This window comes from Echiichthys vipera (genome assembly GCF_963691815.1).
Source record: "Echiichthys vipera genome assembly, chromosome: 5".
Taxonomy (NCBI): Eukaryota; Metazoa; Chordata; class Actinopteri; order Perciformes; family Trachinidae; genus Echiichthys; species Echiichthys vipera.
This window is the reverse complement of record NC_139830.1, coordinates 15638590-15654473: the sequence shown is the minus strand read 5'-3', so window position 1 is coordinate 15654473 and position 15884 is coordinate 15638590. Positions and strand designations below refer to the sequence as shown.

Sequence of the window (15884 nt, the reverse complement as noted above, 5' to 3'; positions counted from 1 at the left end):
AACTCCTTTTATGTATTTGTCTTATTCTATTTTAAAAGTATTATTTTAAAGTGAACACATCGTAGTTTGGTGCACTAAAATGACCACTTGTCAATACCAAAGTCCTGTAATGGTAAAGGGTTGTTTTGATTTGTAACAGTTACTTTTGACACTATTGGAGTTGTTGACGAACTATTTGGCATTGATCTTCCCACTACAGATAGAATTGACCGAGCTACTTCTTGTTGTGTGAACGTACCACCACATTGATTGAACCAAGAGCACATACACAGATTTCATAGTGGTGCTTTTCCCAAACTAATAATAATGAAAACAACTCAGAAAACTAGTCTTGCGTTGGTGTGATGAATTGTATTATTATTATTTTAATCCTAATGATATTTTTTAAACTGAAACCCCATAATACCTCAGAAGCTGCACACGGATAAACTCAGTAATAATGGTCATTATAGCAAAGCCTACATTCCTAATCTGTGCTTTTTTTCTCTATTATTATTCATTTATTACTCTTCTGTATATGTAACCAAACTCTTAGTCTGGCTTCACTGTGGATGTGAAACCCAATTAGTGAATTTAATGATCACTGCAAAGGTTGAAGTAGAATGGAGAGATGAAAGAGACTTGGATGTTTTACTTGTGTGCATGCAAAGCCCTTTAAAAGTTGGAGTGTTGAAGATTTTAATGCCAACCATGAGTCACCACGCTGCCTGGTCTGGCTCTTACCAGAACTCATCAGTTTTCCCTGTGCCTGCGCTTGGGTCTGATGTTCACTGGAACCTGCTTTGTACACGGAACAATGTTAACTGCAGAGAAACTACATCTGGAGTGACGTCTGGATGTGTGTATCACACTTTGGAGGTAGGCCAGCCTACTTGGCTGTGTGGGTTGGTGACACCACTGGCCATTTAAAGAATGATGTTCGTACTGTACCAGGGTACTCTTCATCTACCTTGGTTTTTTCTCTGCAGTGTCCCACTGTACAAAAATGAAGAATTTCAACCATTGTGGTTACATTTTTGCATGTTCTTTGGTAGCTGAAAACATGCAGCTTGGAAGGACCTCAAGGCAATCTGTACAGTGTCAGCTTTACATCATAAGAAGATCCAAGAATCTTTCACATGCCATGATGCACATTATGCTAGAACCACCCAACACGGCTCACCAACTTCACTCTGTGATTATTGCGCGATAACAATCTCAGAGCTGATCCAGTGCAGCACCCCACAACAAGATGTGAACACTTACCTGGTGAACAATGGTTCATTGTACCAATAGCAGTCCATGTGTAGAGTGTTTAACAGCAATTTCCCCTCCTGCTACAAGAAATACACATGAAAATAACACCATCTGTGTCAGCATACTATTTGTTTGAACCTCAGACCTTCACAGGCCGCAAAATCAGTTCACCCTAGATGTCACCAATAAAGGTAATATGTTTCAGCTCAGGGAACAGATGTAAAACTTATCACGTGACATCATGCCAATATCATGTGAGACGTTTGGAAAGGGAGAGTGGGTGGGTTGGAGCCATGGTCTATACAATTTACATGTAATTGAATGAAGTTGCATGGTGTAAACATGTTGAATATTTAAATCACCTTCTTTATGCAGAGGTGCCAGCAACTCAAAGTAATGATTGGCCCATTATCCCGGCACCTGAACAATCAACACACATTTTTTGAAAGTCACTGTCAAAGTGACTTGATCCTGAAACAAAGTGCCTCCCCACGTATTTTTATCACTTCCAAATTGAGACAAAGGGAGAACAAAATTGGAATACTGCAACTGACTTGAGTTGTATGCCACTGTAATTTAAAAACAAAAGGTACAGTTAGATAAATTATATAGAAGTACACAATTAACATTACATTACACAAAATTAAGGTGAAAAAAAATTACTTACCACTTTTTTCAATGGTGATATATAAGTTTCTCATCTTGAAGAAGTGAACACAATAACACTTTGTAAAGCCATTACATAACCCTGTGTTATAAGTGTTATAAAGAACCCAGAGTTCACGGCATAATTAATAATAGTAAGTTATGTGTGTCCCCTCATCATCCCTCACCTAAGTCTATGTTCAGTCTGAGACTTTTTGGCAAAAACACCATTCAACTAAGCCAACTTAGGAGTACCAGACATGAGCTAAAATAGACATTTAGACTCGCAAATAAATGGAGAAAAACACTACTCTCATCCAGAATACACTTTTGCTTCCCAAACAAACTAGTCAGCTGCTGCTTTTGGTCTTAAATCAAACATGGAAAGAATAGTATACCATGCAGGATACAGCATTAGGTCAGTGTCCTCCAGATGTTTATATTGTAACTAATTAATTGCTGTAATCATAAGAGCTGAGAGCAGTTCAAATGTTTCATTGTTATTGACTATAATAGATTTGTTGGACTATTCAGTGTGTTTTTTTGTCGTATATCTGATGAGTTCACTGAGAAAAGCAGATGTTTCACTCACTGAAATCCTCTTTCCAGTGTTATTAAAGGAATATTGTAAGCGGTTACACATTGCCATTGGCTATGAATGAAGTGGCAGGGCACACTACTGCAATGGGATCTCAGGTGTGCCCTGAGTAAAGCAATGAATATGAAATTGTTTAATCAAATCTAAACAATTCAATTAACTCTTAAAACAAAGCTTTTGCACTAAGTTAATGACCAAGTCTGGCAGCTCACTGTATTTACTTGCTGGCCCACTACAATTGTTTACATGCCCATCAACTATGTGTACCAGACTACTTTTTGAGAGTAACAAGAATAATTAATACAGCTGGCGGCTGACATTACGGTCACATAATCTTGTATTTTCATTCATTTAGGTTTAATCCAATAATAATGCTTGGCTTTCAATGTAACAGTATCTCAGTAAGCGGTAGAAACAATAAAGATTTCTCACACTCATTTTTGATTAACTTAAGTAATGGTTCTAAAATATGGTTATGTGCTGTACATCGGATTCAAAAGTGTTTACACTAAATGTAAAGAGAAAATGACAACATGACAACTGTACAACAGAAACAGATTTGTTCACTGCTGCACAAGTTGCGGATAAGATGCGTCAGCTTTAAAAGGGATGGTTTTTACTTAAGTGAAAAATGCTATATGACTTCATAATTCAAGAGAAAATATGCTCTGTCTGAACAAACCTTTAACAGCTGATATTGAAAGGATGCCTGACCTAACTTTAAGGAAATCAGCATGAGGAAATATGAACACTAATGGTGTACGTCACAAGTATGAAGGATACTGTGTGTCTTGGAAAGCAGAACCCATTAGCATGCGTGCAACAGGCCGGTCTGTCAGGTTTGTGTCTGAGAGACTAACGACTTTGGCTGCAGCTCTTGCCAGTAAAAAGTACTTCTGCTCAACCTCTTCTACTTGAAATCCCAAAAATGTCCCTGGACAGAACAAAAAGATGGACAGTGTCAGCCTTGTCTCTGGTGAGGTGTTTCTTAACTAATGGCTAGACATGTTAAGCCAAGATGAATCTGCACACAGGTGTCTGGAGAGGATGTGTCCTGTTAGTGATTGAACTCCAATGCAAAACAGCTTTCGGCACAAGATCCGTGAAACAGTTAATCAGTGAGGAGTTTACGATATTGTTTTAGGGTGATTTGTTGTTACTATGCAGTTGTAAAACATACTTTAGAAAATACAGTGAGGCTTTTTGTGGCAGCTATTTTTTCTCACCAATCCACTGCTAAAGGCATTTGCCAAAAGTGGATTACGCACTGCCAAAAGTGTTTATTTCATATAGAAATAAAAGTTCTGCCTGCCTTTGGGCATGTATATACAGTATGTCTGATTTTTTTTGACAACCGTCCAACTTATCGATCTTGGTGGGTGTATTACTGAGGACCATGGAAGTGCAGAGCACAAGCTGATGTAATCTACAGGATATAATACTAATGCATTTTGTAAACAGCGTAGTGTATTGAGAGGGGACCCCTATTAGCTGTTACACCACCGAACAGTATGCTGGGTACAGAACTTCAACAACTTCAATGTTTCAAGCATCAGCAATGTAACTTTCGTAATGAATGCTTTTGTTCCTGGAAGTAGTAAATGCATATACTCCAGCTGGGAGGGGACGCAACTATGTTTCGGCAGATGTGTTGCTCAGGACCCAGACGAAGCGCAGTGTCCACTGTGAAGTTGTTTGGTTGTGCGATTCTCGAGAAAACTTCAGGCTATAGCCAATATATTGATTGACTTTGGAAACCCATAACATAAATATTTAAGATATATGCAGGACTTGATGATGTCTACTTGAAGTTACTGTTAAAAGCTCTTAGGTAGGAGTGATATTGAAGAAACTGTACAGTACAAGCATCGAGGGCCCAGGGGTCCAGTCTTCTGCACTTTTGTTCATTAAAAAAGAGTTCTAGCTGTCACTTGAGACCCTAAAGTTGAGATTAGACTGAGGTTGGTCCTCGCTCTACTTCTGATCTCTGTTACAGTACTGACAATGACAATTTATCCTGATGAATCTGCTGAGAGGCTGCACAGACTAGGGGGCTTAGCTTTCTTGGGTTCTTTGCTCTCTGTCGTTTTGAGGCAGACAGTTTTCTCATTTTGTTACCAGAGCCACTGTTACTGGCTTCCACACATGGACCGCCAGGCACACCGACACTACTGTTTCCAGCTTATTCCTACAGCTAGTGAGTTTGTAATGTCTTGTTCTGATATTTTGTAGCACATGTGATGGTGGTTGCTGTGTACTTTTCCCTCTGCCTCAAAGTTTTCTGGACCTCTTGCTTAAGTAAAACAACAAAAACTAAGTAGCTAATGTTACTGCTTGTGTTGAAAACCAACCAGCTGAAAATTAGAGCCACAGAGAACAGTTAATTATCTTGTATAAATATATAGTATATGGTCCACTCTTCTCCAGTCTCTCTCTTGACTCTGATAGATAAGTACGCTCAGTATCCATGCAAATACTTGGCAGACAATTCAATTCCTTCTGGATGAAGGGGTGTGTGGGGAGGGGGGTCTCTCTCCCTGTGTGAGTGTGTGTCTCTTTCCCCTCTCTCTCTCTTTCCTTGCTGGCAGCAGCATCTGTACTGTTGGCAGGAGTGTCCAGAATAAAAACAGCAACACCAGACATAGAGGAGGGAAAAAAAGCAAAGTGATCCATTGAAACAGAGTCTTTGCCCTCTCTTAATTACGTCGAGACCCATATCTCTTCCCTTTTTTCACCTTTTTCCTCACTCTTTTCTCTTGGTAATTACTTAGAAGAGAATAAAACCAGCTGATCGAGACAGGGGTGGTGCATTTTCGAGCGAGATGGCTCACAACAGAATCATTCTGTTGCTCTTCTGTGGAGTCTTCCTCTTAGCACTGATTCATCCCTCTCTTCAAGGAGGTAAGTGTGAGCTGCTACAGGTGTACTGAGCCTTTATATTTGCTGCTTAAAATCACAGACTTGGAACAGGTGCAATTTGTTTTATCTGTGCCTCTCACACAATCTATTTTAAGTAATCAAAAGTTTGCTGATCTTTATCAGCTATAAGGTATCAATGAGGTATCACTTATTTTGATTGAAACATGATAGAATATATTGTATACTTATGATCTATGTCTTGCAGTGTAATTTAGTGTAAATTTATATGAAATGTGAAATAAAAGTGTTCTGTTTATTGCTAACTTTAACTGTTTTATTGTTTCTTTAGGCTTTGTCCTAGTAATAACTTCAAATAATTTGGTGATTTAAATACATTAATAATACAAAGCCCCATGCTTCACTCATAAAAAATATAGCTGTATAGCCTAGTCTGGCTGATCTTCTGCACATTTTCTGAAGCTCTACGTAGTGGTGTTCAACACATCGTTGTTGAAAACAACGCCATAATAGATAGAGAGGAAGTTTATCTTTACAGCATCTTATATTTCCATAGCTGCCAACTGCCGAGTTAATGGTGAGGTTCAACACTGTGCCATATGGCTGCAGACCCTGTCCTAGGTGGTTTTCAAACTGCCTCTTTGGCCTTAGCAAAACCACTTGGGTTTTAGTGCTCGGCTTTAATGTCTGGTATAATATGAAGTTTGCACATGCACTTTAATGGCGGCACAATACATATACTGTGTGTGTATATATATATATATATATATTTATATATAAATATATACAGTATATGTTTCGCTGGGTGAGCTGAGTATTGAAAAGAAGCATTATTAACTTTTAACACAATAAATAACCAGCAATTAACTCTCCTTAACCGGGCGAAACGCCATGGCACGCAATAATTTGGGGGACCAACTGTACATATACAAAATTACACTGCCGAACGGCATGTTTTTATATTCCATGTACTGACAGTAGAAAAAGCCACTATGCACCTATATTAAGGCCCATATACTGATATACTGTGACCCGCCAGAATCTTAAAAATTAACGTGATACAAATTTCTAGTCATACCTCCGAGCACTACTTTCGCCCATGATGAACTCCCAGGTAGAAAGGCAGTTTTGAGGAGTTAGAGGCTTGTTCTGGCCAGAATATATATATGAAGCAACAACCTGCACAATTAAGGGGTTGGCTCTAAGTGCTATTTAAAGTTTCAGGTTATCTGTTTCAGACAGAGGGAGAGGTTCCTTCCAGTGTCATTCAACCTCCAAGTTTGCTTTTTCTCCCCTTTTCGCAATGCTTCGATTTGGGTCTTGGTCTGTGGTTTTGATGAGATTCTCTGGGTTATTAAGTCCCCAACGAGAATGTTAAGCATCTTGGGCTAAGTATGCTTCAGTAGCTTTTTTGTTGTGTTTGTTTGCCTAAGCATCACAGATGTTTATGTTCCTTATCTTCCAGTGTCCTTTCAGATGCATTATGTTTAGATTGTTAGATTCCTAAAAGAAACATTTTGTCCATACAAGTCTTGTTTTTCCTAGCTATGATAGTATTTAGTATTTACTTCCCCTTCTTCTCTTTGCCTTGTAGCATGTTTATCCTGCGTTATACCAGTCCTATTTCAGTTAAGATTTTGAGGTGCATTTAGGTAGCAAATGTAGCATGTAAAGGAGCCAACAAATATCAATATTGGCTTTGCAGCACAACTTTGATCTCCAGTGAGGGTTGAATTTATCCATATCAAACCTTTCTGTGGCACTCAAACTAGCCCCATCTGTGTCTGTGCACTCCAACTTGTAAAAAAAAAAAAGAAAAAGCTCCAAGGGTCAATTATCTGTGAGTAAGATGAACTTCATTAACACCCAGTCGGCTCTTGAATGCCTCTGCACAGAAAACAACTTTTGTGCTTGCAAAAAATCAGCCCTTGAATTATGGTGTACTGCAAGGCTTGTCTGAATATTTTCCATGGACAAGTATAAATTAATTATTACGGTCCTAGAGGACACATCTGGAAAGGGATGCCCGTGTCATGTTACCATTTAACCGTGAGCACTGCAGTGTGTTTGCTGGTTCTCCCTCCTAGATGGCCAAGGCAGACTTTACAATCTACATACAAACATCTGTCACATGGATACAGTGACTTGGATGTTATTCTTATTAAAAATAAATTTGAGCTGATGCAGCTTTGGCTCAGTGGCCTCTATTTTTATTGCTACATTTGACAACCGAGTCAGTCCCAGACCTTGACGGTTGAAACTATTCTTCGAAAACATTCTTGAGCTTAGGAATTTAATCAAGTTAATTTTTTCACTGTCCTAATTAAGGGAAGAGTGAACAGCTCATAGCGTATTTGCAAATTCTTTGTGACACATGCACTGCCAACTTGACTTTATCTAGATATACCCAGAGGAGCTGTATGTGAGCACAAATATCTTAATCATTTGGGTTGAACATGAAACAGACTTTACCCTGCCAGCTCCTTTAACTTTGTAATGTTTGACTGAGGCCAAAGTGTTAGAATTCACAGTGAGAAAGTGGGCATGTTGATCATTTTTCTATCATGTGGCTTGTTGAAGAAGAAGGGGGATTTAAAAGGGTGCTAAGAAAGATGTCTAGCTGGAGAAACTACGAGTTTCTGGAACTTCTTTTGGTACGGGCTGATGCGAAATCATCAGACAAATTCAATGAAGGCAAGAGACTCGGTTATTTATTACAATCTGGCTATGCGATGTAATCTGCATCATGTCCTGCCTCCTGCACGCTCTACCCACCCCTTGTCTAAACCAACCAAAGTATTTCCAGTAATTCAGAACGTGTCACTGGAAATCTCTTATTGTGTGCTGTATGTGAATAAGGGAAAACCAGACAATGTCTGACGAATCAGTTGTCGACTTTGTCCGGAGTTCATGAGAAAATGGCTTCTATTGCTTACCTTAACATATGTTGTATTCCTGCAGACAACCTCAACAAGCAACTAGTGGACTTGAAGACCACACTCTAGGACTTATTCATGGTTTAAAGAGACCCAACAATAAACATGATGCTAAGTGTTGATATGGCCATCATACATTGCAGGAATTAAGAAACCTGGTTCCACACAATCTTGAAGCTGGTCTCACTGCAAAGCTTGGGTAAGCCCTAAGTCTACCAATAATACTGGCTGATCTGCTGCATTTACGTTTCCTCTCTTGGCGTCTCTGGTGTCCGGCGGTGTGAGAGGAAACGTAACCACAGCAGACAAGCCAGGTAGACTAACGATTTCCATAGTGGAGATTGATAGAGCACTTTGAGCCCCGCTACAGCCTTCCAAGTTGCTACTACTTTTCCGTCCACTGCTGTATCGGAGACATGTCCCGCTTCCCTGCCCTAGCTGAAGCGCAACACGGGTACTTCTCAGCTCCATGTACACCTGAAATAGGATCCTATGCCTAAAAGCAGAAATGCTTCTCTTTGTAAAAAAAAAAACCTGCCATGGGGCACCTGGTGGCTTAGTGGTCAGAACAGGCACCCCATACACAGAGGCCTAAGGTCCTCACCGCAGCGGCCAAGTTCAGCTCTGACTCGCGGCCCTTTGCTGTATGTCGCCCCCTCTCTCTATCTTTCTCTCTTCCATTTACTGTCACTAAAGGCCAAAAAAGTTGGAAAATGGGCAGGCTTCAGTGTCTATTATACATATTGTCAAGTTACAGTCAGAAGACTTCTGATATTTTATTTTTAGCTATTTCAGATGGAATTCAAAATGGACTTAGTGTAAATAGTTAGACTAGTGTTGTTTCTGCTTGCCTGGTGGAAACACTGAATCTGTTATAAACAATATTTAGTTTGATAAATTAGGAAATAGTCAGGATATGATTGGATATTTTGAATTCAGTCTTGAGTTATAACTCACTTATAACTTATAACTTAATTAGTCATAAAAGGATAAAAAGTCAGGATATTTAGTTTATGATTCTTAGTTATGGATTTATGATCCAAACTTTTTCACAGATGTGAGTTAAACTGGACTTTTCATTATGTTACATTATGTTCATTATGCCACTACTTTTACACTTGCTACAAGTTGTAAAAGTAGTGGAAAAACTAACATTTTTAGTTACTTGTGTTTTTCATTTTGGCATTGTAACTTCTTGAGAGAAAACATTGCTGTATAATTCTGATTTATGGGCTTTTCCAAATGTTTTGAAAATAAAAGACTTCACCGTGTGTACACCTTTTTCAGTATGTACAGAATATGATTATGATAGAAACTATTTTAATTCAGATCAATTTCAGTCTATTGTGAATGTAGCTGTCAAATGCATATTTTTGTCCTTTTGGTCTACGTCTCCCTGATATTTCACGATCATTGTTCCATAAATTTGCTGTTATTTACATAGGAATATCTCTCGCTGATATTGTTGAACACGTAATATTGACATGCCGTGTGCGAAACCTTGCCAGGCCTAGCAAAAGTAACCAAGGGAAGCAAAACATAGTGGAGGGTGATTTTCATTCCTCTGTCTAATATACTACAATGTAGATAGATGATAAAGATAATAATAGAAACTATCTGCAGCCGTTATGCTTTGGCTACAGCAGCAGAACTTTGACTGAAGTGACGTGCATGCACATCTGCATTTGCAGAGCAGGCAATAAGAACTTCTCTCTCACTAAAATGATTTGTGATTGGCATGGACTATATAGTCATGGCCTTTATTTTCAAAGCCTAGAAAGGAGGTGCAGAAGTCTAGTTTTCTCTCAGACCACTTGAATTGCAATATATGATTTTTTCTGCCCAAAAATCTCAAAAATAAACTTCCTACCCCAGCTTTAATTGCACAATCCTGACGGGCCGGTGGTAAATGAAAAGGGAAAATGGCTACTATATTCCTTCACAGTCTCCTAAGAAATAGAGGGATGTTTTCTTCAGTGCTGCTGGAAGCCAGTTTACCTCATTTGACATTGGCCAAGTTCAGCTCAGAGACTTCAGAAGAATTTAATACATTAATCTTTGAAGTTAAAATAGTGCAGATTGGTTGGCGTGCCTTAGCTGTCACCAAACTCTAGTGAATTGCAGCATTACTGCAGCATTGCTGCAGCATTGCTGGTAGATAACCAAACTGATTGTCTTGATTCCCCAAGCATGTGGTGCTTCAGGCTTTGCTGGTAGTGTGTGTTGCGGACACCTTTCTGGCATTAATCCCTCTTCTGGCAAGGTTGAGTGCCAACCACATCATACTGGATTAACGTTTCAAAGTAGGCATCCCAGCACTCAACAACTATACTCTGTAATTATAGAAATAGACCATCTGAAGTACTCTTAAAGCGAGACATAGAGGATTTTTTTAGTGAGGTTTTTGTGCTTCTTCTATGCCGGACCCACAAAGGCATTTCAGTTTGTTGATGTTGAGTGGTTTGATGTAACTTGTAGTGAGGTGATCTCATGCAGTACTCACTTGGGAAGGAACGTTTTGGTTACAAGCACTGACTGACCAAGGTTTGCTATTGTGAAAGAACTGTTATTCCATGTATTCATGTTTTACTCTGGCACTCTTCCTGGGAAATTGTTAGGATATTAAACAATTCCATCAACGGTTTGCAGTTTTACATCAAAGCATGTTGTTTGGCTGAAGGTAACTTTCTGCATCAAAGCTTCTTGCCAGAAATGATTACTAAAATTTTTCCTACCTCCATTTTTACTGTAACTACTGTTAAGAGTGTTGAATGGATCAGACCAGAGGTTTGAGATGAATGGGTTGTTTTAATAGACATGTTATTCAAATAGACTGCACTGTAAATGTCTAGGGTGCAACTGCTTTGCACTGTATTCATAATCTGTAGTTTTACTTTTGTAAACCTGATAGTCTGTTTGATGCAATCCAATTCCTTCATAAATGGATGGCTGAGTTGTAAGAATGTTAGACAAACCAGTGAGTCAAACGCCTACATGTTTCTCACAAAGGCATCACTTTTGCTTATGTAGATATACGGCATGTGCTCTTGCCAATTCCCATGGTATTGAGTCTTTACTATTGGTAGAAAAACATATCAGTTAATAGTTTGTTTAGCTTCTACTCTTTGGTTGTGCATAAAAATGAGTCCCAGCATCTCCCGGTTAGATGTTTGGTCTGCTATCAAGCACTGCCAAATGTTCAACAAAGAAGCACATTAACTCATATGATTCATTCCAGCCACTCTGCAAGCAGCCCTCACCAGGTCGTCAGCTTCAAGAAGCAATCTCACTGGGCCAGCAATCTGTACATGCTCCTGTCAGGAACGTTTCATCTTGACCCACCACTGCCTGCTGATGCTCAAGTTCTTTTAGGTTCACAAGCACTATAAACACAGAGGTAGAACAAGAAATTAAAAAAAATAAAAACATCCCTGCATCATGATTAATTAATGCAGCTATGAAACCAGACAAATCTGCCAAACTCATGTTTCATTTGTTCTGGCAGGTACGTCTGGTCCCTCTACTATACGGACAGATTTTGCTGTCCAGTCACAATCGTTTATCTCATGTGGGGTGTGTTCAAGACGATGACTGACAGTGTCCAGTCTACAGGTCCGTTTAGCGCAGTTTTTCAGGTTAACAAAGCTGTCAAACTAGGCAGCGTCGATCAAATATGAATCCATATTCTGTTCCTGTATTACCTATTTATTGCATAAAATGTTTTCAGAAACGCATTTTTATTGTGCTGTTTAGCTGTAATTTGAGAACATTTCTTAACCGCCACTTTGCTGCTGTGATTGGTCGTAGTCTATCCAATTGCGTCCAGATGCATTTTGCCTTTTACTGTTGATAACTCCCCTTGGAAATTGAAAATGAACTGAGAATACCCAGATAATGAGCATTTGCAATTAGTCTAGTGATGTCAGGTTAGAACTGATGAAAAAAGAAGGTAATAAAATGAAATTCAGTTTAAACACATTACGTCAATATAATCAAAATCCTCTGGTATGGAGACATTGAATGCTTTGTTGTTTTAGTTTCAGTGTGCTTTTTTGTTGGAGAGGTTGGAAGTAAATATGGCACCTTTAGGCAATTGGCATCAGTAAGTTTGTCTAAACCCAACCAAACTGTTTTGTTGGACTTAAGCAACACAACTATTGGGAAACATGTCCAGATCACACGCACACTATAAAATGTCTGCAGACTGGACTGGATGATCATTGATTTAGTTCTCTTTCACATAAATCGTTGATTTAATGCTTTCCCTGTTTAAGAGTGTAAACTACTTTGTCCTTGCCAGGATAAAAGTGGAACTGTCAATATATTGTACATAAATCTGATGGTTCCTAACTCAGTCATGTTTCTCTCACACTTCAGATGTTGGGCCACAATTTTTCATTCCAAATCGCAATTTCAGTTTTAAAAACAAGTGCTTGCTTTATGTCCTATACCCAGTATTTCAGCAGCGTATACAACCCAGCAACTTAACAATTGCTGCTATCTTCAGGTGTCACATCAGTTAATTTCATATTTTTATTTTTTGTAAAAGCGAAAAATAGAGGAGACAAAAAAACATGGCACATTTTCTTTTGGTCTGACATTTCAGATCTTTCACAATAGTGAATGTAGCCCTTTATAGTGCTTTTGACTTTGCACCCCTTAGTGCCGTGTCAGTTCTACTGTATGGTCACATAAATCAGTTTCTGGAATGGAGTCGTATGTGAAATGATTGCTCCACTAGCTTTGTGTGATTTCACATGACTGATGGTTATCTTCAACCATGGCTTATTCTTTTGTCGTGTTCAGCTCTAAAATACTTATACAGGAGGATACACAGCTGTTACAAACCCCTGTTAGATTCAAAGGCATGTCTTTCCTAATTCTGTAATGGTTTTCTATCAGCTTCCAGTGGGAAGACTTCACCCAAGGCACCCTAAGGCTAGAAGACGAACAATGACAAGATTAGAACCAGGTCTTCTTAGCCGTTAAAATATTGCCATCTGTGGACCGTCAGATTGTTGCCAGTTCATACCTCAAACTCTTATTCTACAGTACTTCAGAGGATTTTCACTGAGACAAGTTTGGATAAGTGTAAAAAGCAAAGGTGGTGTCTGCTTAAGGTGGGTGAAAGAAAAAGCTGGAGTTCTCCAATTTTCAATTTAACTTTCTTTGATGCTCCTCACACTTTCCTCCCCCACCCTCCAGCATGCTATGGAAAATAGACAGTGCAAGGGTCACTGATAGTGGGCCAGCTGTCACATGTCTGATAAGGGGAGACGTACGGGTGCCAGCAACCACAGTGTTTGCTTCACTGCGCCGTTGCTCTGGGTTGCATTATGAGAGCTTTCCATAACAAGTGAATCAAGCCTCTTCTTCTGGGACAGTGGTTTTGGATATGTCTGAACACAGCAAACAGTTGCTACATTTATTTTTATTTTATCGAATGGGATGGAAATAGTGGTGCATAATTGTATAAATGTCAGGTGGTCCAATTGGTGTAAACACATTACAGAGTAGTGAATGCTGTAGGGGAAAGCTGAGATTGCATGAGTGAGTGTTTTGTGTACATGTGAGTTCGTTTTGCATGCCTTAGAACTCTACCATGCAAATTGTTCCATCAACTCTTAGGCATTTAATTATTTAGCAAAAGACCAATTATTAAACAACCACTGCGCAGGGTCATGGCAATGTCACATTACTCACCAGCTGGTGTAAATGAAGTAAAACTAAACTCATTCAAGACACAAAGAGCAATTGTAAAAACTGTCATTAACATGGGAGGTAGTATGGAAAAACACGTCATTGGCTTTGGTTTTCTCCAATAACAAAACAAGTTTTAACTTACAATTCCCTAACTTCTCCTCTGTCATGTCATTATTTGTGTGCCCAATAACCCATACCCCCCCCCCCCACCCCCACCCCCACCCCCCATTAAATGAAGTGTTTTAAGACTGTATACATTTTCCAAGACTGTAATTTGTAGATAAATTCGTGAATCACATTGATTTTTTTTTCTGTTGGCTGTGTCACCAGTGTTAATGCTCAGCCAATATATCTTGCCAGCGAAATGGTTGATAAACATGTCACTTCCTACTCTCTAGGCCGACACTTTGAACATGACATGACGCAAAACCAAACAAAAGGCCCTTTCCACCTGTTAGCTTGTCTGGTGGACTACGTCATTTCATCAAAATTCAAAACAAGGGAATTGGAGAAATCAAAACACTTGCAAATACATATGTTGTCCATGAAAGTGATTTTTATCTAAGCCTTTGAGCTTTTCACACATTGTCCTTTTTGTGCTGTACAATTACAAGTTTGAATACTCTGGAAAGTGAATTCTGATTATGGAATTTCCCAGCAATTGTGCTGCCTTGTTAAATCTGGGATAAATAACCATGTGAAAGTATTAAGAGGTGACAGGGTTTTCCCTCCTAAAGGAAAAATCCCCCCTAAAAAACTCTCTGTTATAAATATTACTGGGGTTTGCTAAGGGATTTTAAGAAGTGTTGAAAATCAAAAGACAACAACACACAGTCGCGAACACAGTCAATAATGTGGGTTAAACCTGCCACCCTGTCCCTGTGGGCAACCCAAGTGGACACCATAAAATGTGAGCTGTCCCCATCTTCAGACCGCTTGGATACCTCTACATGTGGCACACATGTTAGCAATCATTCTTAAGGTCACTTCAGAATGTATAAAAGTGGACTTTTCTTTCTTTCTTCATCTTTACTTACAGGTCACTCTCTCTGTCTCTCTCTCTCTCTGTCTCTCTCTCTCTCTCTGTCTCTCTCTCTCTCTCTCTCTGTCTCTCTCTCTCTCTCTCTCTCTCTCTCTCTCTCTCTCTCTCTGTCTCTCTCTCTCTCTCTGTCTCTCTCTCTCTCTCTCTCTCTCTCTCTCTCTCTCTCTCTGTCTCTCTCTCTCTCTCTGAGTGGTGGTCGAGTGAGCTAGAGGGTAAATGAAGAGAGGGAGCACCGTTATCAAGAACAAAGCAGTGAATCAGAGAAATTTTATTTTATCTTTGCAGATTCATCACTACGGTAGAAAGTACCTCACTATAACTCACCTCGTTCACATTTTAAAGGGATACTGTAGTTTTTTTTAAAATGGGGTCGTATGAGGTACTTATCCATAGTCAGTTTGTTACAGTAGATGATGGTTAGCAAGCCAGCAGTTTGGAGAAGCAGACAGGAGTCCGGACACAGATGGTGGGCAGCACTCAAAACGTATTTTAGCCACCTATAAATAGGCACACCTAAAAAAAATCTGTTTCAGTTTAAATGTATTTAATGTTATTTTTCTGTATACTCTGGCTAAGAAAGGTTTCCTTTCGTTGCCACAGTGAACAGATATTCATTTCAGCTGTTATTCATTTTAATTTTCTAGTATTTGATCATTCCATAAACGATGGACAATGGCCCCTTCTTTCTACCCCCTCATTTCCTGCACCAGTGCTTTGACCACACGCATCTTTCAACTCAACTTTCATTTTGATCTCACCTGTAAAGTTTCGTGACTGCATCCTGCATGGTTGGAAAATCTCTGTTTACAAACATACTGTACAAAACACATGGAAAAATACTCAAAAC

At 39.2% G+C, this 15884-nt stretch overlaps 1 protein-coding gene across 1 annotated transcript in view; it reads left to right on the top strand.

Annotated features, from left to right (window-relative positions):
- The first annotated feature begins 5137 nt into the window (after nt 1-5137).
- Nucleotides 5138-15884, top strand: part of elna (elastin a) — a 56773-nt gene continuing 46026 nt past the window's right edge. Inside the window, exon 1 of the mRNA XM_083914208.1 lies at nt 5138-5380. Coding sequence (XP_083770334.1) covers nt 5302-5380 — 79 coding nt within the window. The 5' untranslated portion in view covers nt 5138-5301. The remainder of the gene's footprint in view (nt 5381-15884) is intronic.